Source organism: Pteronotus mesoamericanus, unplaced genomic scaffold (assembly GCF_021234165.1).
Source record: "Pteronotus mesoamericanus isolate MK-2021 breed Mesoamerican mustached bat unplaced genomic scaffold, CSHL_Meso_final scaffold_507, whole genome shotgun sequence".
In the NCBI taxonomy this organism is placed as follows: Eukaryota; Metazoa; Chordata; class Mammalia; order Chiroptera; family Mormoopidae; genus Pteronotus; species Pteronotus mesoamericanus.
The window spans coordinates 11,221,304-11,248,392 of NW_026555319.1; the positions used below are offsets into that span (position 1 = coordinate 11,221,304).

At 54.2% G+C, this 27,089-nt stretch overlaps 1 protein-coding gene across 1 annotated transcript; it reads left to right on the forward strand.

The window, feature by feature from the left end:
* The first annotated feature begins 87 nt into the window (after positions 1 to 87).
* On the forward strand, positions 88 to 21,355 carry GLTP (glycolipid transfer protein). The gene is made up of 5 exons (XM_054594316.1): positions 88 to 329; positions 14,652 to 14,710; positions 15,723 to 15,856; positions 18,071 to 18,221; positions 20,232 to 21,355. The coding sequence occupies exons 1-5, from the start codon at positions 227 to 229 to the stop codon at positions 20,412 to 20,414; spliced, it is 630 nt and encodes a 209-aa protein (XP_054450291.1). The 5' UTR covers positions 88 to 226; the 3' UTR covers positions 20,415 to 21,355.
* Positions 21,356 to 27,089: the final 5,734 nt, after the last annotated feature.

Consider the following 27,089-nt stretch of genomic DNA (forward strand, 5'->3'; position numbering starts at 1 on the left):
GCAGTGCGGCGGGCCCCTTAGACGCTCGGCCGGCGGGCGGCGCTGAGCGCTCGGCTACGCGAGCGCGGCGCGAGCGGAAGTGGTGACGCTGGCGTCCCCAGAGTCTGCAGCGGGCAGCAGTGACGGCCCCGCCAGTGACGGCCCCGGCGCTGACGGCGGCGACCGGGGGGGCGGCGTGGACGCCCGCGGCGCCGGCTGGGGCATCACCGCGGGCCTCGACCCCGAAATGGCGCTGCTGGCCGAGCACCTGCTGAAGCCGCTGCCTGCGGACAAGCAGATCGAGACCGGGCCCTTCCTCGAGGCGGTGTCCCACCTGCCGCCCTTCTTCGGTGAGCCGGGGTGAAGGGGGGAGCCGGCCCGCAGCCCTGCCCCGAGCGCCCCCAGACGCGCCCGCATCCTCCTGCTCCCGAGTATCCCCAAATCATCCCTGCCCTAAACTTCTCAAGTCCTATTTTTCCGGCACCTAAGACCCCTTTTTTCTCCATGCACCCCAAATTCTCCCTATTCCGGACTGCTCACAAATCCTCCCTCCTCAGCTGGTCACATCCTCCACCCCTTCCCAGACACCCCCAACCCTCCCTCTCCCCAGACACCTCACATTCCCCCGTATCCACCAGGGACTCCCATCCTCCCCTCCCCTGGGTTCCCGGGGCTCCAGCCCTCCGCCCCCCGGAATGCATCGCGCCGCTTCTCCCTCGAATCCCTGTATCCTCACCTCCTCATTCCCTGCCGCCCCCTTTTAGGATGGCTCTCAACTCGCGCCCTGTGAAATGAATCCTCCCATTCATAATGCTGTCTTTTCCTTAAATTCTCCCAGCATCTCCTGCATGGGACCTGTGGACTCTTCCCCCAGAGTGCCCCCCCCCAAAGATTCCCCCCCCAACACACACACACACACACACACACACGCACGCACTCACGCACTCACTCACTCACTCCAAACGCAGGAAACCTGGCAGGGTGAGGAGGGAGTTTTGAAAGTGAGTCACAGAACTCTAGGGCCTCTTTCTAGGGGGAAACTCCCTAAACTGTTCCTCCATTTAGAGCAGAAGTCAGGACGGGGCGGGGGCGGGGGGGGCTGCTCTTTGGGGTGATGTCAGACACAGGGTGCTTGGCAGGGGCTGTAAAAGAAGGCCCGTCCCCCAATTGTCATGTCCAGGAAGGTCTTAGGAGCATTGGCAAGGCCACCCCGGAGCCAATTTCAGACCCTCCTTCCTCCCCTCCCTCAGCCCAACCCAGGCCCTGGATGGAAAATGGGAAATAGAAGACAGGAGCATCCGCCCCAGCCCTTTGCCTTTTGGATCCTGCGTACAGGATGCAACCTGAGCCTCTGCTTTCTTCTCTTCCACATGGACTTGCCCTGTGCCCTGTCATGTGGGTTCACTTGGTGGCCTTGCAGGATGATACCAGTCCCCAGGGCAGAGTCCAGCTGAAACCTACAAATGGGCAGAACCTTAACATTGACTTGGACTGAAGGGATTTGGCCCCTAAGGCAGTCACTCACTTTATCCCTAGGGGGGCAATCAGCGCTTATGGTGGGCGGTCGTTCCTGCAGCGCCGTGAGCTCTCGGGTGGTTTGGTTACCTGGAGTGCCATCCTCCGCCTCTCGGGCCTCAGCGTCCCCATCTGTGAAATGGGGATGCTGAGCTCCAGGGCTAGCTGTAAGGAGTGAGTGAAGTAGTGTGGCTAAAGGCGTGTGGCCTTCGTGCCAAATAGATCTTAGCTGGGGCGGGTGGCGGTGTTATTATTTAAGTTCCTGGATCCAGCGTTGGTTCCTTCATAGAGGAGATGATTAATGAATGTTTGAATGAGTACAATTGCCTGGTTTGTATGATTCTCAGACCAGCGTAAGCAACCTGAGAACAGGATCTTGTTTGCTTTTGTCCACTGCTGCATCCCCAGTACCAGAACAGTGTGTGACACATAATAAGTGCTCAGTGGGGACTTGTTAAATGTATAAAACATCCTTACTCTTGGTATCACAGTGTTGTGATAGCGCTGAATCTCCAGGCGAAGGTTTGGGAGCTGACTGGCTTTAGCGTTAGGGAGTTGTTCATTTTTGTGTCAGTTTCTCTCCCTCTTTGGTTCTGTGAACATTTGCAGGACAGCCAGCATGCCCAGGACAAGGATCCAGAATCTGTTTAAGCTAGTGGTTCCCAACTAAGGGCAGGGGGTAAGGATGCAATGGGATTCTACTGGCATTTGGGGGTAGAGTCCAGGGATGGTGCAAAGCACCCTGCGATGCACAGGACAGTCCCACCATAGAGAAGCGAGGCAGCTCCAAATGTGAGCAGTGCCAAGTGGATAGACCTTGAGTTAAGCTCTGTGGCCTTTTCTTCCCTTGTTTTCTGCAAGGTTACCCATCAATTAAATGGTGGGCCAGGGTACCTTCGTGTGATGCGATTATCTGGCTGGTTTTAGAGGAAAGGGAATGGTGGCAGCTGGAGCCAGCAGTGATCTGGTGCCAGGGCTGAAGAGCACCCCCTCCTCCCCTTCCCTGGTCTCAAAGGACCCTTGTCTCTGCTGCAAGTCACGTGCCGTGCACCGTCCCATCTGTGGATAGAAGCGCCCTTTATACAGAAGCCTCAGTGGGTTGGCCCACAGAGGATAATTCTTAGCACTCTAAAAAAAAGGGTGGTAACCCATTTTGAACCATTATGCTCTTCTTGGGGGAGAGAGTCTCCTGAGAGTTTAAGTTTTAAGAGGACGGGAGCATCTCTGGGACCCAGGGGTCAAATGAGACCCTCCGTCGGCGCTACCACAGGGCCTTTGTCTAGACCTTGTGTGTGGCTGGCCACCTGGATGACCTGGGTGGCGAGTGCGTCCCTTGAACGGAGGCGCTCTGGGGTAATGGATGCAAGAAGCCTGACAGGCATCGAAGCAACAGTCCCCTCCCAGTCACTGTTTCCGCGCTGGGGCACTGCTGACCTCTGGGACTGGATCGTTCTTTGCGGTGGGGCTGTCCGGTGCTTTGTAAGGAGTTTAGCAGGATCTCTGGCCTCTCCTAGATGCCAGTGGTACCTCTTCTCTCCAAGTTGGGACAATGAAAAATACTTGTAAGGAGACAAAAGTCACCCCTGGGTGAGAACCGCTGCTCTCTGTATAAATAGGGCAATGGGCTGAAAGCTGTGTTTTAAAAAAGTATTTACTTTTGCTCGGCAGATCTCTTCTTGACAGAAAAATGAGCAAGAAGAAATGACAAATAGAAAGCTTGCTGTCATTTTTTGAGCACTCACTATGTACTAAGTATTCTAGGTGGATCAGTTCACTTAATCCTCTCGCAGCCTTTTTAGGTCGGGCTTTTTTTTTTTTTCTTTAAAGATTTTATTTATTTATTTTTAGAGAAAGGGGAAGGGAGTGGGAAAGAGAAACATCGATCAATTGCCTTTCACATGCTCCGGAGTTTGAACCTGTAACCCAGGCATGTCCCTGGCTGGGAATCAAACCAGCAGCTTTTGACTTTGCAGGACTTCACCCAGCCAACTGAGCCACGCCGGCCAGGGCAAGATCGGGCTTTTTAAACAGAAAACCTCTGCTGATATTTTAGAGTGTTTTCTTTCCAGACTCATTTTTATCAGGCTTCACGGGAGGGTGTGTAAGCTGCTTTTTCCACCTAACAATACAGCATGATCATCTTTGCATAGTATCATTTCTTTCCAGGGCTGCTTAGAATTCCATCCCTTGAATATGGCCGTAATTCATTTAACCAGTCCCCTGCTGTTGGACTTTCATGCTGCTTCTCTCTCTTTTTTTCTCTCTAGTAAATAATACTACAGCGAACATCCTTGTATTTATTTATTTGCACACTTCTTATATTATTTCTAATTTCTAGAAGGGAAATTGCTAGAGCAACCACATTTCTTAAAGCTTCACTGGTGTGGTTTGTGGTAGAGTTAGGTGGGCTGGATGTTGGTTACTGGCTCTTTGGGCGCAGGTCGGATGTGACATAGAGCACCCACACCTTGGGCTCGCCCTGCCTCCGTATCTCCAGCCTGAACTGCTCAGGTCGTGCACATTTTACTGTGTCCACTTAGAGGCCAGCTTTCTGTCCATCCTCTCTCTCCACCTTGACCCTGTAATCGGATCTCATCTCCTACTGATCAGCTTGCAGCTGACTTCCATGAGGTCTCATCTTTTAGGTCAATTTTCCAGCTGTTCTAGAGCATTAACTGGAGGGCAGAGGAGAGGGAGAGAGGGAGGGAGAGACTTAGGTGCCATTTCATCTTGTCACTCTCTGCCTAGAAGCATCTGTGGCTCCCTATTACCCCACCGTAAAATCTGCGTTGCAGCCTTTCTGGTGCCCTGCAAGTGGTGCCAGGCCTTCGCTGAGTCTGGAGGCCTCCCTGTGCCAGCCTTCCTGCCCGGCGCACCCCGTCTCCCCACCTTTCTTTTGCCTGGCTGGGTTCCCCTCCTCCCTAAGGAATCGGCTTAGCTGTCACCTCGCCCAGAAAGTCTTTCCCGACTCCCACGGAACCTGTCGCATTCTGAGACTTGGTTGTTTCAGTGCCAGTTTGCCAGGTGAAGGCTGTGGGTGCCATTCCCATTTTTTCTGAGTTCTTTCTAAAAGTGTTTTACTTTTCTCTTTCTTTCTAAATTACAATACATGACCCAAGCACAACACATAACTCATAGCCTGTGCCTATGGCAGACATTTTTAGTCAGTCATGACACCGTTTGCCCCTCTGAGCCGAGACACAGCCTCGGTGTCTGAACACAGCCCCTCCTGGTCAGCAAGAGTCACACAAGCTGACACCTGTTTGCTCTCTCTGTTCAGGGGGGAAACCAAAGATGCAGGAGCTGAAGGCAGTGCTTTTCACCTCTCAGTTCCTACGCTCGGAATTCTGGGGGCCTTTTAGCTTAATTGAATGGATGCCCCTTGAATTGGGCCTTACAGGCGCCTGGCACTCAGTTACTCCTAGAATAACCCCCCACAGAGTGGTTTTCCATCACGTCAGTTCGGTGCTTGCTCTTTTGGGGGTCCAACAGCAGCCCAGAAGCGCAGAATTACCTTCCTGTTTTACAGCCAAGAGCCCAGAGAGGTTAGTGACTTGCCCAGGGTCACACAGCCAGTGCGGGACCGCAGAGCCAGGCTAGAACTCAGGCCTCGGGCCTCCGTAGGAGCGCCTTCTCCCTCGTGCCACCCACTGCCCTGGCTCCTGTAGAGGAGGGGATCCCGGTGGAGCCAGCCTGCCTGCAGCCTAAGACTGGCCTTGGCCCCGCGACACCTTGTGCGGCGTGAGGGGGCCCGGACTGGATGCGCAGGTTTCCTCTGGGGCGTGTGCTTCGTAATGGGCCTGCCGAGCTGGGCCCCTAACTCCTGCTTATTTGAATGCAAATGTGAATAACTGGGGTGTGGAAGTCGCCTGTGGGTGGGCCCCAAACAGGTAGGTCAGTGTTTCTTCCAATTGGGACATCGAGTTAACCACCTGGGAACTAGCCCCAGCAGCACCCTGTGGTCTGTGAGCAGGAAGCTCCCTGTCCTCAGGAAAAGCTATTTCCTCTGTCGCAACAAGCATTTTCCAGGGCGTGGGGCCACTGTTACATCTGGGCAGTGGTTTTGTTTTTTGGTTTATATAAATACATGTTTATTTTTTTATTTTGTATAGAATATCGTAAGGAAGAGAAACAAGAAACTGTATTAACCCTCCTTCTATAGCAGGTCAGGTATCATTTTGGGTAGGTGTTGGGAGCCGGAGTCTGTAGGACTCGGCCATAGACTATGTTCCTGGGAGGGATGCTTCTAGGAGGGAGAAACCGTGTCCTGTGGGGCGAAGAAGCCAAATGCACACTTTCTGCAATGAATTCTGCAGTTTTGAAACTGCCTGCAGACTCCTGTCATCTCTTGGAGGTACATTTGCACGTAGTGAATGAGGATCCCTTAGCCTGCACCTGAAGCCGCGCGGCTGTGTCACCCTCAGACCTCCCCTGGCCTGAGCGAGATCTGAGGGACAGCTGAGCGAGGGCTGCTACTGGTCCCCGTCACGTTCGCCTGGCTGGCTGTGCGACAGCCCATGAGTCGTCTGTTTTGACGTCTCAGTGGGAAGAAGTCGCCTTGAACCTGGGTCTGTTGTCCGCTGCAGTCTGTGCTGGGAACACCATAGGTGAACGGGGAAACAGTGGGGCGTTGGCATGAAGCCAGGCAGCCTGAGCTGGAGCCCTGGGTCTTGGTGCCAAAGTGGTGTGTCCTCACGTGAGTTCTGCCCTCCCCTGAGCCTTCTGTAAACCCAGAAACCAGGCCTCCCAGGAGGGCTTGTGGAGGAGGTCGAGTGGCCTCAGGCCTTTAGAGACTCCCCTCCTGCCACACAGCCCTTGGGAAAGAAGGATCTTCCAAGAAGTTGACTCTGGGGCTTAATGACCAACTGCCAGCTGAGCTGCCCGGCTGCTGAAGCCTGAGACCTGCTCCAGTGCCCCTGTTTATAGTATCCAAAGGTCTGTGCAAGAGTACAGACCAAGGGCGCCTGCCTGCTCCATCCCCCAGTGATGGGAATTGGATCCTCTTGATCCTCTGTGCTGGAAAAAATCTCGTCCTGAGGTCAGGGGCTGAGGTCTGGCCTCTGCTCCTGGGAGGAAGAGATGGAGAAGCAGGAGGGGAAAGACCCAAGTGCCCACTCAGTCACTTGCTACCTCATCTAGCCCCTTGCCTCCCTCCGTTCCTCATCCCTAAGACATCCACTGCATAGGGCTGCTTGGACGCAGAGTGCCCCCCATGTGAATCCCTTAAAGGCAGAAGCCAGGCAGAGTGTAGGGGCCCAGCCAGTGATGAACTGAAATGGAATGGAATGAGTACGTGACGAAGGGCTTTGTAAAATACGTACGACCCGCATCATAGCCTGCGTAATCTCTTGTTTTGAGTGGTTCCCACGTGTCAAGCATCGAACCAGTTGATATCACATTTCCGATTCTTATAAAGGTCTTATGAATGGGAAGGAATTGACACCGTTCTATAGAAGAAGAAACTGAGGTTCAGAGTGGTGGAGGGATCTGACCAGGTCACACAACTAGAAAGTGACCCTGTGATCGGGGAGGCCAGCACACTCAAAAGATTTTGGAAGCCTTCTTCCAAGACAGGAAACGGGGAGGGGACGCGATAGCAGGTGCCCGCCTGGTATGACGTGCTTATTTCAAGGAGCTTATTAGAATGGAAGTGTTGGGCTCCAGTCTTGGGTTTCAGTGTTTCAGTTTAAAAATGGCCTGAGTGGCTGTTAACTCCTTTTGTTACATTCTTCCAGTGTTACTTGTATCAGGGTTTTTGGTGGTTTTTTTTTAGTGTTAACTGTATCCAAGCTTTTACAAGTCATTATAGCACATCAGTCCTCTCCAGGGTCCTATAAAAACCTGCTTTCTACCCCTGCGGTTATGCAGCCAACTCATGCTTCCCCGTATTGAGAAATAATTCATTATCTCCGTTGCTGTTTTCCTAAGTTTATTGCTCCAATCCCTTCTGAGATCTCTCTCTTTTTTAAATAGTCTGAAATACATTTGAAGTCATTATTTTATGACCAGAGGATTCCTGCTAATTTTACTCGTATCAATCAATTGGTCGATACCACTTTCTCTCCCTACCTCTCTTCCTTCCCTTCCTCTCTTTTCCCCTTTGATTTCTTAATCACTGGGTCATCCTCTTGTAGATTACCTCTCCAAAGAAAAGCTTCGCTTATTGAAAAAGATGAAAATGATGCTATAATACTAATGATAAGCATAAAGAATACCTTCTTTTTTACCGGCATTGACACGGTGCCAGAAACCGCTGAGCCCTCTAATTATACAGCCTCACTTAATCCTCACAGTCTGTGAGGTGGAGCCCCTTTTTAGCCTCTTTCTACAAATGAGGAAACTGGGTTCCGAGAGGTCAGTGTCTCCCAGGCCACCGCAAGTGAGAGAAACGACCGTCCCAGGGCATTCCCAATTCAAGGCCACTTTTGGACAAAGAGAGTCGACCTGTCCCGGCGCGATTTTTAAAAGCAACACTGGATTGTTTTGTGAACAGCTTTTCCCCCTTGGATGGGAGAATCTGGAGGAGGAATTGGTTTTAGGAAGGTGGGCCTTCTCAGGGGTCTTAACCTCCAAAATAAGCCTTTTTGCAAACGGGGCCGCGATGCACGCACACAGGCCCAGCACCCCCACAGACCCACAAATTAGTAAATGATTCATCTCCATCAGCCGTAATTTGAGCACCTCCCATCATGAACCCTGTAACCCAGGACTGTAAAGGTAACCTGCCCGTGTGTGTTTGATAATGGAACCTTATTATCCAGCTATTGAAGGAAAAAGGAATTTGAATTGGAACCTCCCCAAACCAGGCTCCTAGCGTGAGGCTCAGGCAGCCTGGCCTTCCTGTTTGAAATGAGCATGTAGGGTCGGGTTAGGTGTTCCTGCCCTGGAAGTGAAGCCGTGCCTCTTAAAAACAGAATGCTTTTTGTTCTAGAATGAAAATTATCCTCGAGATGAAGAGCGAGGGCGGGCGATTCGGTCACCTCGTTCGTTGCCCAATGTCGGGCATGTCGCCTGCCACAGGAGATGGTTGTCTGCAGAGGCGGGCGTTGAGGGGCAGCGCACGTGGAATTTCTGGACGTGTGCTGCGGTCTGGCCCCGCGCACAACGGCCGATGCTTTCCAACTGTGTGGAGGCCAGATAGCGAGGAAGTGCTTGGCTCTGTGCAGCCTGTGGCGACGGCCGGTTAGGGAGCCTGTGCCCTGGGCAACCTCGCCAACCCAAGCTCTGGCAGAGGTCCAGGCAGGAAGTCCTGGGTGTCCCTTGTCCAGCCAGAATTGTCACAGAGGTCGTGCACAGGGTGCTTGCTTGGTGCCTGTCGCCTCTTATTTTGCAAGGGACGCTGACACTGGGCCATTTGTTTTCCACGAATGTAGCAGAAACAGCAGGAGGAAGTGACTGTCAACCATCGAGGAGTTTTTAAAAAATTACATAAAGCTGTACTAAAAACCTGAAAACATGCCACGTAAAGCCATTTAGCGAAGGGCTGAGGGGGGCCTGTGACACCACAGGGTCCCAGCTTTACTGTAATTCATGTCTTCAATGGTGGCCCTGTTTAGAAAAGCGCAAACGGCTTGCTGTATGAACGCAGGGACGGGTTTGTGCCGTCTGGTGCGTTCCCTCCAGAAGGTGGTACTAGAGGAGGGCGGCGCAGTCGTGAAATTTGGTAGATGGAAAATATGTCTGTCTTAAGTTTATTTTCTTTCTAGTATTGTGATTAAGTGTCTACATTTCTCTGTGCATTGCCCATTTTTCTAGAAGGTTGTTTTTTTCTTATTGATTTTTGAGTTCTTTACATATTAGGGATGATGGATTTTAGTTGGTGATGTTTGTTACACAGATCAACCCCCCACCCCCGCATCAGTTTCTCGTTTGGCTTTGATTGGTGATGGGACTTCCACGTATAGAAGGTTTCTAGGTTTTGTAATCAGGTTTATTGATCTTATGCCTTCTGGGTTGAGTAGCACACTTAGAAAAACCTTCCATACTAAACAGAAGTGGCCATTTGTCACATGTGCCAAATAACCAGGGCTTAACCGCGTTTAGAATCTGTGCCTATTAGAGTTTATTCTACGAAGATGGTAGAATCATATCTGACTTTCCTTTTGTTTTCTGTTTTTACTTTGTTTCTGAGACATCTTCCTGGAGGTAAGATGAGGAGCTGGAAAACCATCCAAGGCCAAGCCCCCTCCCCGCTCCCTGCCGCCCCCTCCCGCCGCTGGCATGCTCTGGGTGGCAGTTTAAAGAGCCTGTTTTGCTGACAATAAAAAAACAGGTTTGGGGAAACCGTAAAACTGGTAAAACAAGAAAGGTAATATTGGGGCAGGGCTACGCCCTGTGGGAAAGGAAAGGAAGGATGGTCGGCTAGAGACTAGAGACGTGTCACGTTCTGTCGGGAGCAAGGGCCACCTTCAGTTTAAACTATTAGAGAGGCCACCATGTGCTTGGGGATTAAAGTCATCCTCTGGTTTTCCTTGTTACTACTGAATTCGCACAAGCAGATGGAAACATTCTGGAAAGGAAGGCAAGGGGGCGGCCGAACTAACCTCGGCTCTGTCTGTGTGCCTGGCCCTCGCTATGTGGCTCTGGGCAAGTCACTTGGCTTTTCTCAGCCTGGTGGCCTTGGACTGCACCAAAGACAAACATAAGACCAGTCGCTTCGGCAGTCATGTTGAAACGGGCGTCAGCCTAGCTGCCCCCAGAACACCTGTTTGCACAGGCCCTCTGGGCTGTGGGAAGTAAGGGACTGAGCCCGGTACAGTTAGGTCCCTTGTCCAGAGCCACATCAGAGTTGGCCCGAACCCAGGCCCAGCTGGCTCTGGAGCACTACGCTGCTTCTCCTCTAAGCCCAAGGGGCCCGTTAACATGCACTCCCGAACTGCCTTCAGTGTGCGCGTGTATGTGTACGGAGAGGCGCCCTTCCTGCTGGTGACTTCCTCTGGGTGCCGCACGGAGGTGAGCTCCAGGGCCCTTCTCCCCTCCGTCCCCCTCTCTGCTTCTGCTCTACTCCCAGCTCCACAAGTAGGCTTTCGTCCGCACAGCTCTGCCCCACAGTTGAGCAGAAGCTCCGTCCGTGTATGGTGGTGACGACACAATAGTAAAATCTGCTGTCGGGCCAGCTCCTGCTGACCACGGTGGCCTCATGACCCATGTAGCGCACTGTCAGGAAAACAAAAAACAAAAAGGCTTTCTCCCCGCCACCAGGGCAGGGCCTCTCAGAACTACAGAAGAGCTGTTTGCAGAGCCAAGAAAACCAAGCAACATTTTTCTGCATCTCAAAAATGCATGTTGAGTGACCTGAATCATGGGGAAAAGCTATGGAACCAGCCGTGCTCAGTTGAAGGCAGGCTGTTTGCAAGCCCTGGCTCTGTCCATATCTTCTCCGTTGGGAGGCTGTGCTTGAAAACCAGCCGCTGGCAGTAGTCACCACAGCCAGAGCTCTGAGCACCCGCAGCGCACGCCGGACGTCTGTCCCCTCACAGCATCCCTCAGGGAGTCCTGCGGGTGTTCTCGCTCACACACAGGGAAGCTGAGGTCCAAGCCCCTTCCCACGGCCCCTGCCGTCTTGATTGCAAGGTGGTTAGAAGCAGCGCACTGGGTCAGCCCCACTGTGAGAAAGCGGACAGAGCAGCTGCCTGGCAGGAGGTGCGCCTCTAGGTTCACATTTCTACAGCTCGTTCACGCGTGTGCCGCGGGGGTCCCACTGGGGTAAGCACTATACAGCAAGCACCCGTCGGGGACACAGCAGGGGGCTGAGGCTACCCGGTCCCTGTCCTCTCACAGCTCAAGTCTATGGGACACATGGATGGAAAACAAAGAGTTACATTTGTAACTACAATCGCTGTAACGCCAGAGTGGGCTTGGGGAAAAAGTAGAAGAAAGACGTCTGGCTTTTTAAAAAATCTTCACCCCAGAACATTTCTTCATTGCTTTTAGAGAGAGAGGAAGAGAGAGAGAAACATCAGTTGGTTGTGTCATATATGTGCCCTGACCAGGAACTGAACCTGCAACCTTTGAGTTACGGGACAGTGCTCCAACCAACTAAGCCACAGCAGCCAGGGCAGAAGTATGACTTTTATGAGCAGGAAAAAAAAAAAAATCCTGATATGGTTTCTGACATTTCAAGTGAAAAATTTCAACATACAACAAAGTTGAAAAAAATTTGCAGTGAATATACATATACCTGCTGCCTGGATTCTACCATTACTGTCTTACTGCACCTATACATGCCTATAGCCACCCATTAGTCCACCTCATGTCTAAGGACACTGCACTTTTTTGAAAGCCGAGGTTGGAAAGCCATCAGCTGGGACTATGAGCAGCCGCCCCTTTGGAAGGATTGGCCAGTCCCCCACATAGCCTGTCTGGCCTCTGTGAGGTAGGAACTGGCAGCCCCTGGCCGCGCAGTCACGAGAAGGAGACAGCCGCTGGGAAGGAGAGCCAGGCTTCCTGCATCACTGTTGACGTCTAGAGTGCGCTGTCCTTTGGGGGAGCCAGTAGTAAGTGTCCCGGGAGAGAATACATTCCAGGGCCAGCAGATTGCATGACCCCTCAAGGCAGGCCTATGCACGAAGGGGCCAGGGACACATCAGGCAGGACTCAGCAGTGGGAATAGTTACCTCATGAATGCGCTCAGCACACCCGTCCAGGAGGCCAGGGCACTGGGATTGGATGGCTCAGGCCGCCGCTAGCCCAGCACCTCAGGCCGCTCCTCGTGGCCGTCCTGGGGAGGCCTCATGGAGGGAGGTTTGCTCCCTGTTGCTGAGGGGAGCGGGCTCCCTGCTCAGCCTGAAGATTCTGTGCTGGGAGCTCTGGTCCCGACAGGGGGCCTCAGGAGGGGAGTAGAGGTGTCAGGGGAGTGAGCAAGTGTGTTCCCTCTCAGTGGAAACTCGGGGACCTGGAAGCTTCCATGCACAGCGTGGTGACACCTGGGTGACATTTGCTGGACCATGGAGCCTGACCCTAGTCGTAATATGAGGTCACAAAAATGATCAAAGTTCATTTATTGAGTATGCACGCCCTGGGCGTTCTGCTAAATGGATTCAATGCACCCTTTTTCATTCGTACAAGGCTATGAGATAAGTACTGTTGCTGCCCCTTTTGCCATGGGGGGAGACTGAGGCACACAGGCCAGAGACTTGCTCAGCCGGGGGGTGGTCGGGCCAGGAGTCAAGCCTAGGCTGTCCCTGGCCCACCTTCTTTCCATTCAGTTATGGGTTTGTTTGTTTTTATAACGTCTAATGCTGTTTCTCCAGTATACCTCTTTTCTTAGCTGTGATTAGAATGTTCCAGATGGCCGGCCAGGTGTGCTGGGTCACCTTGGATGGAATTCTGCCTGTAGATGTCCCGCCCCACATCCTCGACTCCCATATGGTCAGTTGACATGCACACTGGGGCCCCTGCCTGGCCTGCGGGCAAGAGAAAGTTGGCACTGGCGTCTTCCTCCTGCGGGTTTGGTACCCACTGTGCCTGCTTGGGCATCTCTGTCCCCTGAGCTCTGGACTCAGCAGTGAGGACAGTAAGTAGGGGCTGTGTGTTCGGGCTCTGAGGGCAAAGCCCACGTCGAGCCTGCTCAGGAGAGGGCTGGCCGTTCCCTGTATGGTGCCTCTGTGCCGAGACCTTAGCAAGGAGCTCGGACCCGTGGGATGTCTCTGGCCCCTGGGAGTCAGGAGGGTCACCAAGGAGGGAAAGGAGCAGAGGCAGGTCACAGGCTGCTCGCATTTCATGTGGAGCCTCGAGTTCCAGGCACGGCCAGTTTCTAGGCCTACGTTTCATTAACTCAAAGGTGACACCTATTTTAAGATGCTGTGTAGTTTTATGAGCTGCCAAGAAATAAAGATTTGGCTCTGACCAGGCAGCTCAGGTGGTTAGAGTGTAGTCCCAATACACCAAGATTGTGGGTTCGTTCCCCAGTCAGGGCACTTACAAGAATCAACCAATAATGGAGTGGCGTTCCGTAATCCAAGGGTTACAGGTTCAATTCCCAGTCCCAACGTGAATGGGAGACAACCAATCGATGTTCCTTTCTCTTCTTTCCTCTTTCTCTTACAGTGGTGAAAAAATGTCCATGGTTAGAATTTTAAAAAAAGTTAACCAATGAAAACATAAATAAGTGGAACAACAAATTCTCTCTTTTCTTTCTGTCTCTCTTCCCCCTCCTCTGCTTTCCTCTCTCTCTAAAAATCAACTTAAAATTTTTTTTATAAAAGAAATGAAAAATGCCATCAACGAAGAACAGCATTCTGATTCCAAAGATGAACAAATGTGTGTCCTGCGAGTGGACTGTTTTAAGTCATCCTTGTAGCACCTCTGTGATCGGTTCCGTTGTCCCATTTGCTAGATGGGAAAGTTGATGCTCGGGGAATGAAGGGATACTCACCCAGGCCCACGTGACCAGTACGTGCAGAGTGGGGTGTCGAGGCCAACCTCACGCTCTGTTAAGTGACCGATGCCATTGCTGGTCTGTTCTCTTAGGCTTTTATGCACAGCCTCAGGACCATGGAGCCTTGGGGTCGTCAGTTCATTTCTTCCATATAATGTATAAGCTGGTGAATGAGAAGGTCCTCTTGAATAAATCTGGCCCCTCTTCTCCCACCTCCTGTGATTCCTCAGTCTGCCTCCTGGCCAGCTGGTTAATTCGCAGCGATCCGCCTTGTTGGCCAAGATGGGTTTTCAGACCATTAGTTCTGCAAGATATTACGCAGCTGTGCAGTCCAATATGGTAGCCACTGGCCCCATGTGGCTATTTAAATTCAAATGAATGAGAGTTAAATAAAATTACAGATTCAGTTCCTCCACCTCGCTCACCACATTCCAAGTGCTCAGTGGCCCCACGTGGCCTGCACTGAGCACAGAGTGCTTCTGTCGTCACAGTGAGCTCTATGGGGCAGCTCTGTTCTAGCGCGGAGGGCGCTGTGCACAGAAGAGTCTGCCGCTCCCCAGGGTTGTTCCAGCTGCATTTTAAAGGCTCTGGCGAGTCCTGCAGTAAGACACGGGTCTCTCCTGGAGCCCAGCACACCAAATTTCCCTGTCCAGGAACATTTTTCACACCTATAAGCAGCTCTGCCTTTGCCTAAACACATCAAGCGCCACCCCCTCCTGTCCGCAGGCCTCATGGCCCTTGTTGGGAACCTGAACCTCTCTTCTCACTTTCTCCCCAGATTGCCTGGGGTCCCCGGTGTTTACACCCATCAAGGCGGACATAAGTGGCAACATCACGGTACGTACCTGGCCCGGCAGCAGCAACCCTGGTACTGCGTCAGGCATCTAAACCCGCCCCGAGCCGCCAGGACCCGGCCCCCTGCCGTGAGCTCCCCAGACTGAGGGATGGTGAGGAGCCACAGAAAACGGGGCTTGAGGCTCTCAGTCCTGGTGTGTGGTCATGCCACCTGGTCGCAGCCTGACCGGGGCCACAGTCTGAGGGTTGGCCAGAGAAGGAGCCTCCTGGTTCTTGTATCCACCACACCAAATAACTAAACTCTGAAGGCTGTGGCGCAGGGCCCAGCACCCTCTCCCTTGGTCCTGGGAGTTCTGGCGCCGTCCCTAGCCCCTGAACCTCTCTTCCCCTGAGGATCCTCTTGCCCAGCCTGGGCCTGGGCTGCGCTGCATTATCACGTTTCTTCATCCCAACAGCAGCCTTTGAGCTGGTTCTGTTGGCATCACCACGTTACACATGAGGGGGCTCAGAGAGGTTGAAGGATTCGCCTGAGGTCACACAGCAAGGAAGTGGCATAGGTGGGGTTCAGACCCAAGCTGCCCGGCTCTGCTCAGGCACCTTCTTTCTGGGAGTCTTTGAACCCTAAGAGCACATTTCCACTGATCCACACAGGCAAAGCTTCAGATGCTTGGGGCCTGAGGCGCTGTCAGCGGTGGCTGGGGAGTGTGGGCCTAGGGCCAGCCCGCTCGGGGGCCCGTTCCCGTACCCGGCGCAGACTGGTCCCACCTGTGGCACTTTGGGCGCATCGCGGCCCCATTCTGAGTCCCAGTTTCCTCACCTGCAAATGGGGATCTTGACAGAGCGACGTCAGGGCTCGCAGAGCACCTTGCAGTCCCCGCTCATGGGAGGTGCACGATACCTGTGCCCGGTCCTGGTAGCCATTGTTACAACCAGCCCTGGGCTGGTGCTGCAGGAGGAGAGGGAGGCCCTGGCGGAGCGCTCCCCGACCCTCGTGCCAGCCGCTTGTCTCCGGGGACAGCCTTTCCAATGAGAAACCCCATGTGCTCCGTTTCAGAAAATCAAAGCCGTGTATGACACCGACCCGGCCAAGTTCCGGACCCTGCAGAACATCCTGGAGGTGGAGAAGGAGATGTATGGGGCAGAGTGGCCCAAAGTGGGGGCCACGCTGGCGCTGATGTGGCTGAAAAGGTGATGGGCTTGGGCGGCAGGGTGTGTGTGGCTGTCGGCCCCGGGCCTGCACTGCCAAGGGGGACATCTGTCCCTGCCATGGCCCCGCCAGGTCTGCTCCGCTGGGGAGGGAAGGTCGCCTGCCTTCTTTGACAGAGGTGCCCTTCTTACCTGTGCTAGTTAGTGGCTGAGAAAAAGTGCCCCTGGGGCCTCGGGCCCCCCCCCCCTTCCGCCGACATGGCAACACTTCCTTGTCCCGGACCGGTGGGTGGCATAGCAAGCTGGTACACACTCCGGGCGTGGTGCTCAGCTCCTTTTTTTTTTTTAATTGATGTTTTACAGAGAGAGAGAGAGATGCCAATCTGTTGTTCCACTTATTTATTTAAACCACCCTCCGCTTTACAAAAAGATTTTATTTATTTATTTTCAGAGAGAGGGGAAAGGAGGGAGAAAGAAAAGGGAGAGAAACCAATCAATTGCTTCTTACACACCCCTAACTGGGGACCTGGCCTGCAACCCAGGCATATGCCCTGACTGGGAATCAAACCAGCAACCTTTCGGTTCTCAGGCTGACGCTCAATCCACTGAGCCACACTAACCAGGGCTGTTCCACTTACTCATGATTCATTGTTTGCTTCTTGTATGTGCCCTGACTGGATGTTGAACATGCAACCTTGGTGTGTCGGACAACGCTCTAACCCACTGAGATACCCGGCCAGGGCTGTGCTGAGCTCTTTATAAACTTGCATTTCATGTGCTGTGAGTTGGGTGTGGTGTGATCCCTGTCTCACAGAGGAGGCTACGGGGGCTTCTGGAGGCCAAATCATGTGCCCGGGTCACGGGGCAGACCTGGGACCAAGTGGCTGAGTGTGGCTCTGCAGGTTGTGCACTGCCCAGAAATGTCCTGTCTAGGGCTGGTCACATCATGCACATGGTAGATTTGTAAGCTATGGCAGCTTGTTGACAGAAATACAGCATCGCGAGGGGAAGGAACTCTTTTTAACGTGCACATAATCATCCCGTAGGCTGGAAGCAGGGTCCCCTGATGAGGGGTTTGCGCCCACACGATCTTACCCCAGAGTTGACAGCGCTTGTAGCCACCACATGTGCTGCCCTCAGAGCAAAAACTTGAACCCACGGTTAGCTGTTCCCGTCTCGCAGATGAGGCCACTGAGGCTGAGAGAGGCCAGGCACTTTCTTGCTTAGCTCGCACCGCTCCCTGCCAGCCTCTCCTTTAGCTGTGCAAACGCTGTAGCCCCCGGCAGCCACCCTGAAGCCAGGGACCCACTCCCTGCCCCTCGGGTGTCCCAGCGTGGCCTGTCCAGGGCCTGGAGCCAGGAGGGGTGCCCCTCCCTGTCCGTGCCCCCACCGCAAACCAACCCCCTCGCTCCCCCACACATGCACTTCTTAGGTGTAGTGGAACAGAGAGGGCGTGGCCGTGTGGGCATCGGGGTAGGTAGCCCATCATGAACACCCCTCGGTGTGTTTCGGGAGTCGCCCACCGAGCTGCCCACCTCTGGCTGTCAGGCAGAGTCCTAGGCCCACACGCGCAGTGAGGCGTGCCCCAGCCTGTCCACCGCAGGACGCGCGGCTCTCCCCGGGGGGCAAAGCAGATGAAGACATGTGGATCAGTTAGAGCGTCCCGGCCACGTCAGACGTGGGCAGAGCCAGGCCGCTGGGAGGGCAGTTGCAGGCAGATGCCAGCAAGTGGAGCACATCCTGAGCGCCTGCTGTGTGCTGTTTGTGGTGCCGGCCGAGTCGGGTGCCATGTCGGATGGGGCACAGGCCCTCCTAGGGCCTCGCAGTCTGGGCAGGGTGTCAGGCTGGGGATCAGAGCCTGGAGCAGAGAGGTCAGGGAGGGTCCCAGATAGACTAGGCCTACAGGGGCAGGAGGGCAGAAGAGGCCTGGCATGTCTGCAGCTCCACGAGGAAGCGAGCAGGTGGGCCCGGACCCTATGTGCCAGTAGGACCATGCTCAGGGGCCGCCACCAGGCTCAGCGTAGACAAGGAGCTTGGGAGATGCTCTCTTGAGCCAGGGGTCACCTGTCATGGAAGCCGGGTGTAAAGAGAGAATTTGGGGAATGAATGAGCACCCCCTTTTGTGTGTACATATTCCTGGCTCACAGTAGGTGCTTAGAGGGGTTGGGGTTTGCCACGCGCAGCGGGTGCTGGCCGGTCCACAGGCAGGAGCGGCCAGTGTCCTGAAGAGCCTTCTGTCTCCTCTCTGGGATGCAGAGGCCTCCGCTTCATCCAGGTCTTCCTCCAGAGCATCTGTGACGGCGAGCGGGACGAGAACCACCCCAACCTCATCCGCGTCAACGCCACCAAGGCCTACGAGATGGCCCTCAAGAAGTACCACGGCTGGATTGTGCAGAAGATCTTCCAGGTGAGCCCGCAGGGGCTCGCTAGCTTGTGGGGTCCGTTCCCTGCTCTGCCACTCCTTAGCAGTGGCCCCTCGGAGCCTGCGTTTGTCCCCTGGGCTCAGGAAGGGCTCCCCTGTCCATGAGGGGGAGGCGGGTGCACTGAGCGGCCCTCCCACGAGCACGTGCCCAGCCCCATCGGTGGCCACGGGGGGCGCCATGCTAGATTCTCCTGTTGAGGTGCCTCGTCCTGGGAGGACTAACCGGGTGGGGGTGGGGGGACGTGGGAGAAACCCTGGCCGAGGCTCTGAGGACCTCAGGGGGAAGGTGGGCTGACGTGATTGGCCCATGAGATTCAGCCTAGACCCTCACCCTGGGCAGGGAGGGGAAGGGGGCTTCTGCTGAAAGGAAACTGGTCCATGGGGCTCTCGGTGGCTTGTGTTGGGGTGACGTTGGCCACTGTTCCTGGAAACAGGCTTCAGCACCAGCCTTGTTACCCGAGGGGCCCTCCGGGTGCCGGGCTGAGGCCCACTTGGGAGATGTTCAGAGGCCCTCAGGGTGCCCCACACGCAGTCACTGGCCACCCCGCCTCCCGCGGCCTCCTGGTCTCGCCCAGCCTGTCGTGGCCCCTCCTCCTGCAGCTCCCGCCGCCCGCCCTGCCTCACTCCCGTGGGAACCGGGGTTCCTCTTTCCCACACGGGACAGGCCATGGGCAGGAGGAGCCAGTCACCCGGTGGGTGATATGGGCGCCTCTGGGCCATCTGCCCTGGCAGGGCTGGGGACAGGGCCCATCCTGGTGGGAACCTCCCTCCCTTCCCGCCCCCAGGGGCTGTGCAACCGCCACCTCTGTAAGAGCGGCATGTCCCCTGTGGCGGGCCCAGGGCGGGCTGCCCATGGGTGTCACCTTTACCAGTGCACCAGGGGTGGGCACTATCCTTACCCCCACTTCACAGATGAAGAAACTGGTGCTCAGAGAGGTTCTCTTGCTCAAGGTCACACAGGAGGAATATGGGAGCTGGGATTTTACGACCCTGAGCCTCAGTATTTTCATGTCTCTTTCAAATGTGTATAAAGCAGGCCCTGCCTCGGAGGGTCATGGCGGAAGTGAAATGAGTCAGTCAGCATCACATGCTTGGCACATGGTGTACACTCAGCATATCGAAACTGTTTCTATTTCTTTTCATAATGACAATATTATTATTTGTCATTCCCTCACCCCATCAAACTCATAGCCTTTCTAACTGGTTGCATCTTATCCTTCTGGCTCTGAGATTCTCTAATTTTCTGACTCTCTGCACTTTTCCAAGTGTCAGGAAAGCTCTGAAATTTAGGCAAGTGTCACCTCCTAAAGGACAAAAGAGGCCACGGATTTACTGGTCCTCTCGCCTGCTCAGAAAGTGGGTTTTCCAAAGAAGCAGTTTACCTTCTCCAGAGCAGGCTGACCCAGAGGGGAGGGGTTCAGCCATGCCAAGCACCTCCTGGGTGCCAGGTGCTGCGCTGAGCACCTCCTGTGTGCCTGGTGCTGTCCTGAGCTCCTACTGTATGCCTGGTGTTGTCCTGAGCACCTCCTGTGTACTGGGCACTGTGCTGAGCATCTACTGTGTGCCTGGTGCTGTCCTGAGCACCTACTGTGTGCCAGGCACTGTGCTGAACCCTTTGTACAACCTTCTTAATCCTCACAAGAGCCACCCAGTTAGATGGCTGCCATGATCATGCCCATTTTACAGATGAGGAAACCGAGCTCAGAGAGGCTAAGTAACTTGCTCAAGGCTCACAGCTAGTCGGCGGCACAAGCTGGAATTTGAACCCAGGTCTGTTTGTCCCTAAAGCTGGAGTTCTTCCTGCTGTCCCTCACGGAGGTATAGAAGGGAATACACATCGCCCTTTGCCTTTTCCTTTCCCTTCCAATGCCACGAATAGCTTAGACCCCTGCCCAGCAGGGCCCCTGGGGAAGGCCCCTCCCAGAGCCCCGCCATGCCTGGCCTGGTGGGCCGAGTCCCCCTGACACCGCCATCTCTCCTCTCGCCCGTCTCAAGGCCGCGCTGTATGCAGCACCCTACAAGTCCGACTTCCTGAAAGCGCTCTCCAAGGGACAGAATGTGACAGAGGAGGAGTGCCTGGAGAAGGTCCGCCTCTTCCTGGTCAACTACACAGCCACCATCGACGTCATCTACGAGATGTACACCAAGATGAACGCCGAGCTCAACTACAAGGTGTAGGCGTGCCCAGTGGCGGGCACCCCGGGCCACCGCCGCTGCGCACGCGGCCACGCGCAGAAACAGACAAACCAGAATCGCTGTGAATCCAGCTGGCGGGCTGCCCCCGGCCTGTGTCCCCCTCCACGGCCCAGAGCCTGGCTGGGGTCTGCAGGGGAGGGCCTTGGCTTGGTAAAAGTCATTTTGGGGTCTAAACTAAGGGAGCAATAAATAACGATCCTACTTCTGAATCACCTTTGAATTTCACAACAGCACAGACTGACTGTACCTTCATTTCAGTGTGGTAAAAATCGATTAACGTTGCTAATGAATCAAGTCCTAGGGTTTTTTTGTGTCCCCCCCATGTGGTACATGACTTTGCGGGGGTCCTGTCATACTGTACCCCTCACTTTAAAAACGAGGAACTGGCACGATGATGTTGGGGTGTTTTAAGGACCATGCAGAGTTGGATTTGACTTGCGCAAGGCCCCTGCCGTGCATTTGTAAGCTGACTGGTGAGTGTTCTCACATGGCCGCAGTGCCGGCCCCGACCACTGTCCTCCTGGACCTGCTCTTTCCTACTGTCTTTTTTCCAGACAGGTTTTTATAGCTGAAAACAACCAGCAAGCCTTTGATGACTGTGACCAAGGGGACTTTATTTTAAAGTTATCAGGTACAAATAATTGACCAGAGATGACGGAATTTGCATTCTTCTGCATAATTACTTTCTTCAGGGACAGCTTTTCCAGCCTAAGAAACCACCTGCCCTGTGTGTTCTCTCTCCGGGAGGCCACGGGAACGCCTCGCTGCCTTACCTGTCCTTCCTGGCGCTAAAAAGAGCTGTATTTTTGGAAGTGTTGGGGGTGAACAGAGGATCCCCCAAAGAACTGATGTGTGTTAAAAACCCAGTGAGGAACAATTGGTGATTTTTATGCAGAAACTAAATAATTCTTAATAAATAAATCTCTATTTTGGAATCACATCTGTGTGCTGTTTTGGTTCTCGAGTCTTTTTCTTCCTCGATCAGAGGTTACAGCTGGGAAGCAGCCAAGGTATAGAAAAAGCTGTTTTCTAGCGTTTGTGGTTTAAAAAAAATAGAACTGGTTGCCACATTTAGGAACTGGGGAAATTTCACATAGAAGTCTTGACTTCTAGCTTCCTTTGAAAACTCAGACTGCCTGGCAGGACCTGAGATGGCTGCCACCTTGGCCGGACAGGTTTAGGGGCGGATGTGTTCTCTGCTTTGCCTCTATTCCTACCAATCCCCGATGCACCCCCCCACCCCATGACCCATTGTGATTTGCACTTCATTATGGGCTGATGCTTTTTCTGATACTAGGGTTAAACGGAGAGGGACTATTCATCTCGCTTCATCCCTGCTCCCACAGAGCTAATAGTCTAGTGGGCAAGATGGACCAGTAAAGCAACAGCGAGGATTTAGAGCAGTCAATGCTGGAGGGAGCCTGGGGACATAGCTGGGGGGCCATGTCCTGGCATGGGGCATCTTCAGGAGTCCGGGCCTTGAAGGAAGGGTGGGGAGCTTGGCCGAGGAGATTGGGGCGAAGGCAAAGACCTGGTGGGTTGAGGCAGAGCAGGCTGTACGTGTATGTGTGTGTTATGTTACCAAGGGATTTGAACTTGACCTTGAAAATTACGCAACGCCTTCAAGGGTCTTGTGCACAACCCAGTCAAATACCCAGTGTCGAAGGCTCCCTCTCTTATGACCAAGGGATGGGCATTTGAACTGCATTTACTGTTTCTGGTGCAATTATGTGTTCTGATATTGCTGGTGGTAACAATACTACCAGTCTTTCTAAGCTCCAGCTGCTCTTTAAGTTTTTTTTTCCCTTTAGGATCTTCTAGAAATATAAAATTATGCCAACAAATTAAAAGAATTCTGCATTTCCCTTTAAAAAAGAACTTTTCTTCAGGTTGGTAACATTAATGAGACGGGGAAGGCAGTTTCTTTGCGGGAGGGCGGGATTTTCCCAGGACAACCTCCTTCACTCCTGGCACCTGCCAGGCCCCCGGGGGCACTCTGGGTCCCCAGAGACCAAGCCAGCAGGCATCTATGCCTTCCTATTTTATCCTTGCTCACGTTCTGCCTGGGCCAGGGAGGAAGGAACATACATTGAGCACCGGCCATGCTCCAGGCCCTGAACAAGCATTTAACATAGCTCATTGTACAACCACACTGAGAGGTGGGCGTCAGGAGCCCAGGGTGTTGGATGAGGAAACAACCCCCCACGAGTGGGGCCGTGAGAGGATCTGCCAGGGCGGCCCTGCCAGGGTGGAGGGGACCAGGTTTCACTTCTGACTCCCTGTCTCCCCTCAGCCACGTGCATGTCTGTCCCCACACACCCTCCTGCCAGGACAGCCTCACTGACCCAGGGGAATCCGATAGTGCCCGGAAGCCCAATGAGCCCTAAAAGTGGACAAGGGTTGACTCATTTATTGACTTGTTGATTCATTCATTATTACTCAAACCCCGCTGAGCAATAGTTCAAAAACATTACAATGATCTCAGTTACAAACAAGGGACTGAAGTTCACTCCACTGTAAAAAGAGGCTCAGTTTTCTTTTTTACGGCATGGGAATCTTGCTAATACCCCCCTCACAGGTTGTGAGGCTTAAATGCTACTGTTTGTAAAGCAGTTGGAAATGTCTGAAGCATAGCACGTTATCTTGGTAAGTGTTAAATAAAACTGCATGGATATATTCATGCGATGTGCGGTGTATGGTGACATGATAGAGTATCGGAGTCCTGGCTCTGCTGCTGAGTGGCTGAGTGGCCTTCGGCAAGTCACTTTGCCTCTGACCCTCTTTCCTCATTTGCACAATGAGGATCCTAATCTCCGCTAGTTCACCAAGAGTCAGTGAAACTGCCTGGGCAGGTGCTGGACTGCAGAATTGTCCAGTGTTGACCCAATAATCATCATTTCCAGGCGCTGGCGGATAGGCGAACGGAGAGGAAACATCCGTGAGCTTGTGATTTGGGTGGTGAGTTCCCTTGGTTCACGAGGGCCGCCTGCAGCTCCCGCAGGTCCCGGTAGGTGGCGCTGCCGGCACTGTGCTGCGGCCGCAGCCCCAGCCGGTCCGGGTCCCAGCACCCCAGCCTCCTGCTGCGGCGCGTTACCTTCCCTAACGTGTCGGTGGCGGTTTTCCCGGGGCTAAATGAGGAGCGCCATTTGAGCACATGTCGGGAAATTTTGGAGCATCTCAAACGGGTGCTCTGGACTTCCGACTTCAGGTCCACCTGTGTGCAGAGAACAAAGGTGTGTGTCCTGTGTTACTAGGGCTATTGCTACCGCTAGCCCTGCCGCCACCACCACCGCCACCTCGCAGTTCTTAGATCCAAGTGCGGGCTCTCTGACCTTGCAGCAGTGTGACCCAGGGCAGGTCAGTTCGCCACTCTGAGCCTCAGTTTCCACACCTGTAAAATGGGACAGGACCCCTTCTACTTTGCAGGGTTACATAAAATAATGTGTGTAAAATGCCTGACTCATAGAAGATGTTCAATAAATGGCTTTTGCTAGGATTCTTATTTATTGAGGCTATGGCCTGCCATGGGCTCCGGAAGGGGCAACCCCGCCCCAAATGTGGTTAAAGCGTAGCATGCGCACTTACTCCTGCTCTTAACGCTATGGCAGGGTCCATGCCAACTGTTGACAGGACACTCCAGGAAAGGCCACGCAGCCGGCTGCTCTTCCTCCCTTTGCCCTGATCTGCTGTGTGAGTCCTGTTGAGTCCTTTCCCCCTTCTGGGCTTCAGTGCTCTCGTCTATATCATCAGCGGACTGGACAGCTTAAAGTTCCTCCCAGCTCTGACAATCTACGATAGACACTGCTCATCACTGTAACCAGCCCCTGGTTTGTATTCATAATTCCAATACAGTCAGCACTCCATCCACAAGCAGGGACATGGGCCTCGCTTTGAGACACCTAATGAGGCCACATGTGCAAAACGCAAAGTGCAGGGCCTGGCACCTAGAAAGTGCTTCATAAAGGGCAGCTATGAAGATGATTAATCCTAATCACCTCTCAATTTAGCCCAGAGAGGACTGTCTGGAAGGTGAGTCGCTCACTCCTGTTTGCCAAGCACCCACATTTTGTGAGGCCCTGGGCTTGGTTCCTGCAGATAAGGCCCCGCCTTCCAAGGAGCTCAGGATCCCCTGGGAGAGATTTGGATGGGAGAGGGCTGGCTGGAGGGCCTCTCTGAGGAGGTGACATTGGAGCTGAGACCTGAAGGGGGAGAGAGAGCGGGGGATGGAAAGAGGTTGGATACAGCTAATGCCAAGGCCCTGCGGCGGGAAAGAAAGCCACACTAAGAACAGCCTCTAAGAGAGGCCAAAGTAGATGCAGCCTGGAGATCAAGGGCGGGGGAGGGGGGGCGGGGGAGGCGGGGCAGTGAGGAATGAAACCTAGAGATGCAGGGGCCAGTGTGAGCTTGTTTTTTGTTCTAAGAGCAGGAGAAGCCATAACAAGCCTCTATGAGTAGAGGGGGACAAAGCCAATTCACAGTTTAACAAGCTGTTAGCTAGGATCCTGGATTCAGAAAAGCGGCTCCCTCCCTCCTGACCCATTGTCTGCCTCTTCCTGGCTGGGGAAGCCAGGCCTTCATTACCTCCGCGTGGGGGCAGCGGGTCCCAGGCCTCTGGGAATGTCATGGGCCTGTCTCCAGAAAGGGCTCATTCGCCCGTCTTCCAGTTTCACTCACCCAGGACTTCCCTGGACCCCCAGTAGCCCACCCAGGACCCTGCTGAGTGATTGGGGGCCCCGCTGGCCCCCAGGCCTAGGCGCTGTCCTCCCTCTCTGGGCCTCAGCCTCAGACGGAGGCTATCTTTGACATGCCCACAGCGGGCCGGCTGTGGCCTGGCCACACCCACAGGCCTGGAGGCCTGCTGCCCGGAGGAAGATCTCAATCACAGCCAGTGGCGGGCAGCTGAGAGTGGCTGTGCCCATGACAACAGCCCTCGGCGGGGCAGGGCTTCCTCCGCACCTGGCCTCAGGTTTCTGCCCCAGGGAGAATTCCAGAGGAGCCTCGGTGAAGGTCCCTGGCAGGGCGAGGCCGCAGTCTCTGGGCCAGTCAGCTCTGTGCGGGACCCAGGTGCACAAACCAGCTGATGGTCTCCAGCCTCACTGTGTCCTGTCTCCACAGCTTCTTGGTAAATGTGGGGAGACATGATTTCAGGGGCGTTGCTGTCCCTTGGGGCAGGACCCCAGGGGAAGACCGTCAGACCCCACGTCCTGTGACTGTGTGGCCTGGGGCACGTCCCCTCACCTCTCTGAGTGTGCTTCCTCCCCTGTGGCTGGAGTGGATACTTGAGGATAAGGCCCCACGCAGCGCCTGGCACACAGCAAGGGCTGCGTGAATGCGCACACGCTGGCCCTGGGACTTCCCATACTCTCTTACCCTACTTGTCTCTTCTGTTTTTTTCTTCTCCTCGCCGTGACTTGAGCCTGTCTGTGGCACGCACTGGAGAAAGAGCAGAAGGGCCAACCAGAATTTCCACCCTCTCCCTCATGGCACACTCCCGATCCCATGTGGGTGGGCACCAGCAGGGCTTCCTGCGTCAGAGGTGAGGGGACTGAGGCACGTGGGGCAGTGCAAGGTGGCTGCTATAGGGGCTGGAGTGTGCCATTTAACTCCGATGGTCCTGGGTTCAAATCCTGCCTCTACCACCAGCAGGAACCACAGGCAAAGGGCTTTCACTTTGCGGAAACTCAGTTTGTCCATCTACACAAAGGGCCAGAGGAGACCCACCCCTCTGAGGGATGTGGGGAGGAGGGGCGGAGGTGCTGGCGTGCGGAAGGCTGAGAGGCCCAGGACTCCGTCCACATGGCGGTGTTGGCTGCACCCCTAACTCAGCCCCACTCCAGGCCCCGAGGGGGCCTGGGCACTAATTCTTGGCCTAAGCCGAGTTCTGGAGCTGCGAGGCCCCGGCTCGGCGAAGGCGGTGCCCATGGAGGAGAAAGAGGGAGGAGAGCAGGGGCAGCGGCTGCCTGGGAGTCTGCGGAGAGCCGGGCCGGCGCGCTTGCTGTCATCTGGGCTCAGGAGCTCTTATCTGGAAGATGGGGACGATGACAAGGGGACAGTAATGCCAACCTCGTATGAGGACTGGGAAGAAAGGTGCTGTGTCCTGTAAGGGAGAGAGTGGGATAGACGTGAGAGAGCTCCGGAGGGATGTCAGCTAGTTGTGGGGGGAGCGTGGCGACCTCACGGGACAGTTCACTGAGCAGTGACCGTGCTGAGTGACCACTCAGCACTCCCAGGCAGGCGCTGTTTACTCGTCCCAGATGGGTGAGGCAGGGTGGTTACCAGCCCCGTTAGAAGATGCAGAAGTGAGGCTCAGAGAGGCAGTCACCTGCTCAAGGTCATGCAGCTTGGACACGTGACAGAGCCACACCCACATTTTTTTCTTCACCCCAGGATATGTATTAGAGAGAAAGGAAGGGGGCAGAGAGAGAGAGAAACTGGGATATGAGAGAGGAACATCCATCATTTACCTCCCCTACATACCCCGACCTGGGATTGAACCCGCAGCCCTTTTGGTGTAGGGGGTGACGTTCCATCCAACTGAGCCACTCGGCCAGGCCACAGCCACATCCTTTTGATTCCAGAGAGACCACGGTTTTTGGGTTTTTTAAAAAATCTTTTCTAATAGCTTTATTGAAATATAAATCACACGCCATACAGGTT

What these genes read in the sequence shown, in the direction of transcription:
- GLTP (XM_054594316.1), top strand. Translation starts at nt 227, where the DNA reads ATGGCGCTGCTGGCCGAGCACCTGCTGAAGCCGCTGCCTGCGGACAAG. An exon ending in CCACCTGCCGCCCTTCTTCG is followed by an intron (nt 330 to 14,651) that starts GTGAGCCGGGGT and finishes CTTTCTCCCCAG; the next exon opens with ATTGCCTGGGGTCCCCGGTG. An exon ending in TTGTGCAGAAGATCTTCCAG is followed by an intron (nt 18,222 to 20,231) that starts GTGAGCCCGCAG and finishes GCCCGTCTCAAG; the next exon opens with GCCGCGCTGTATGCAGCACC.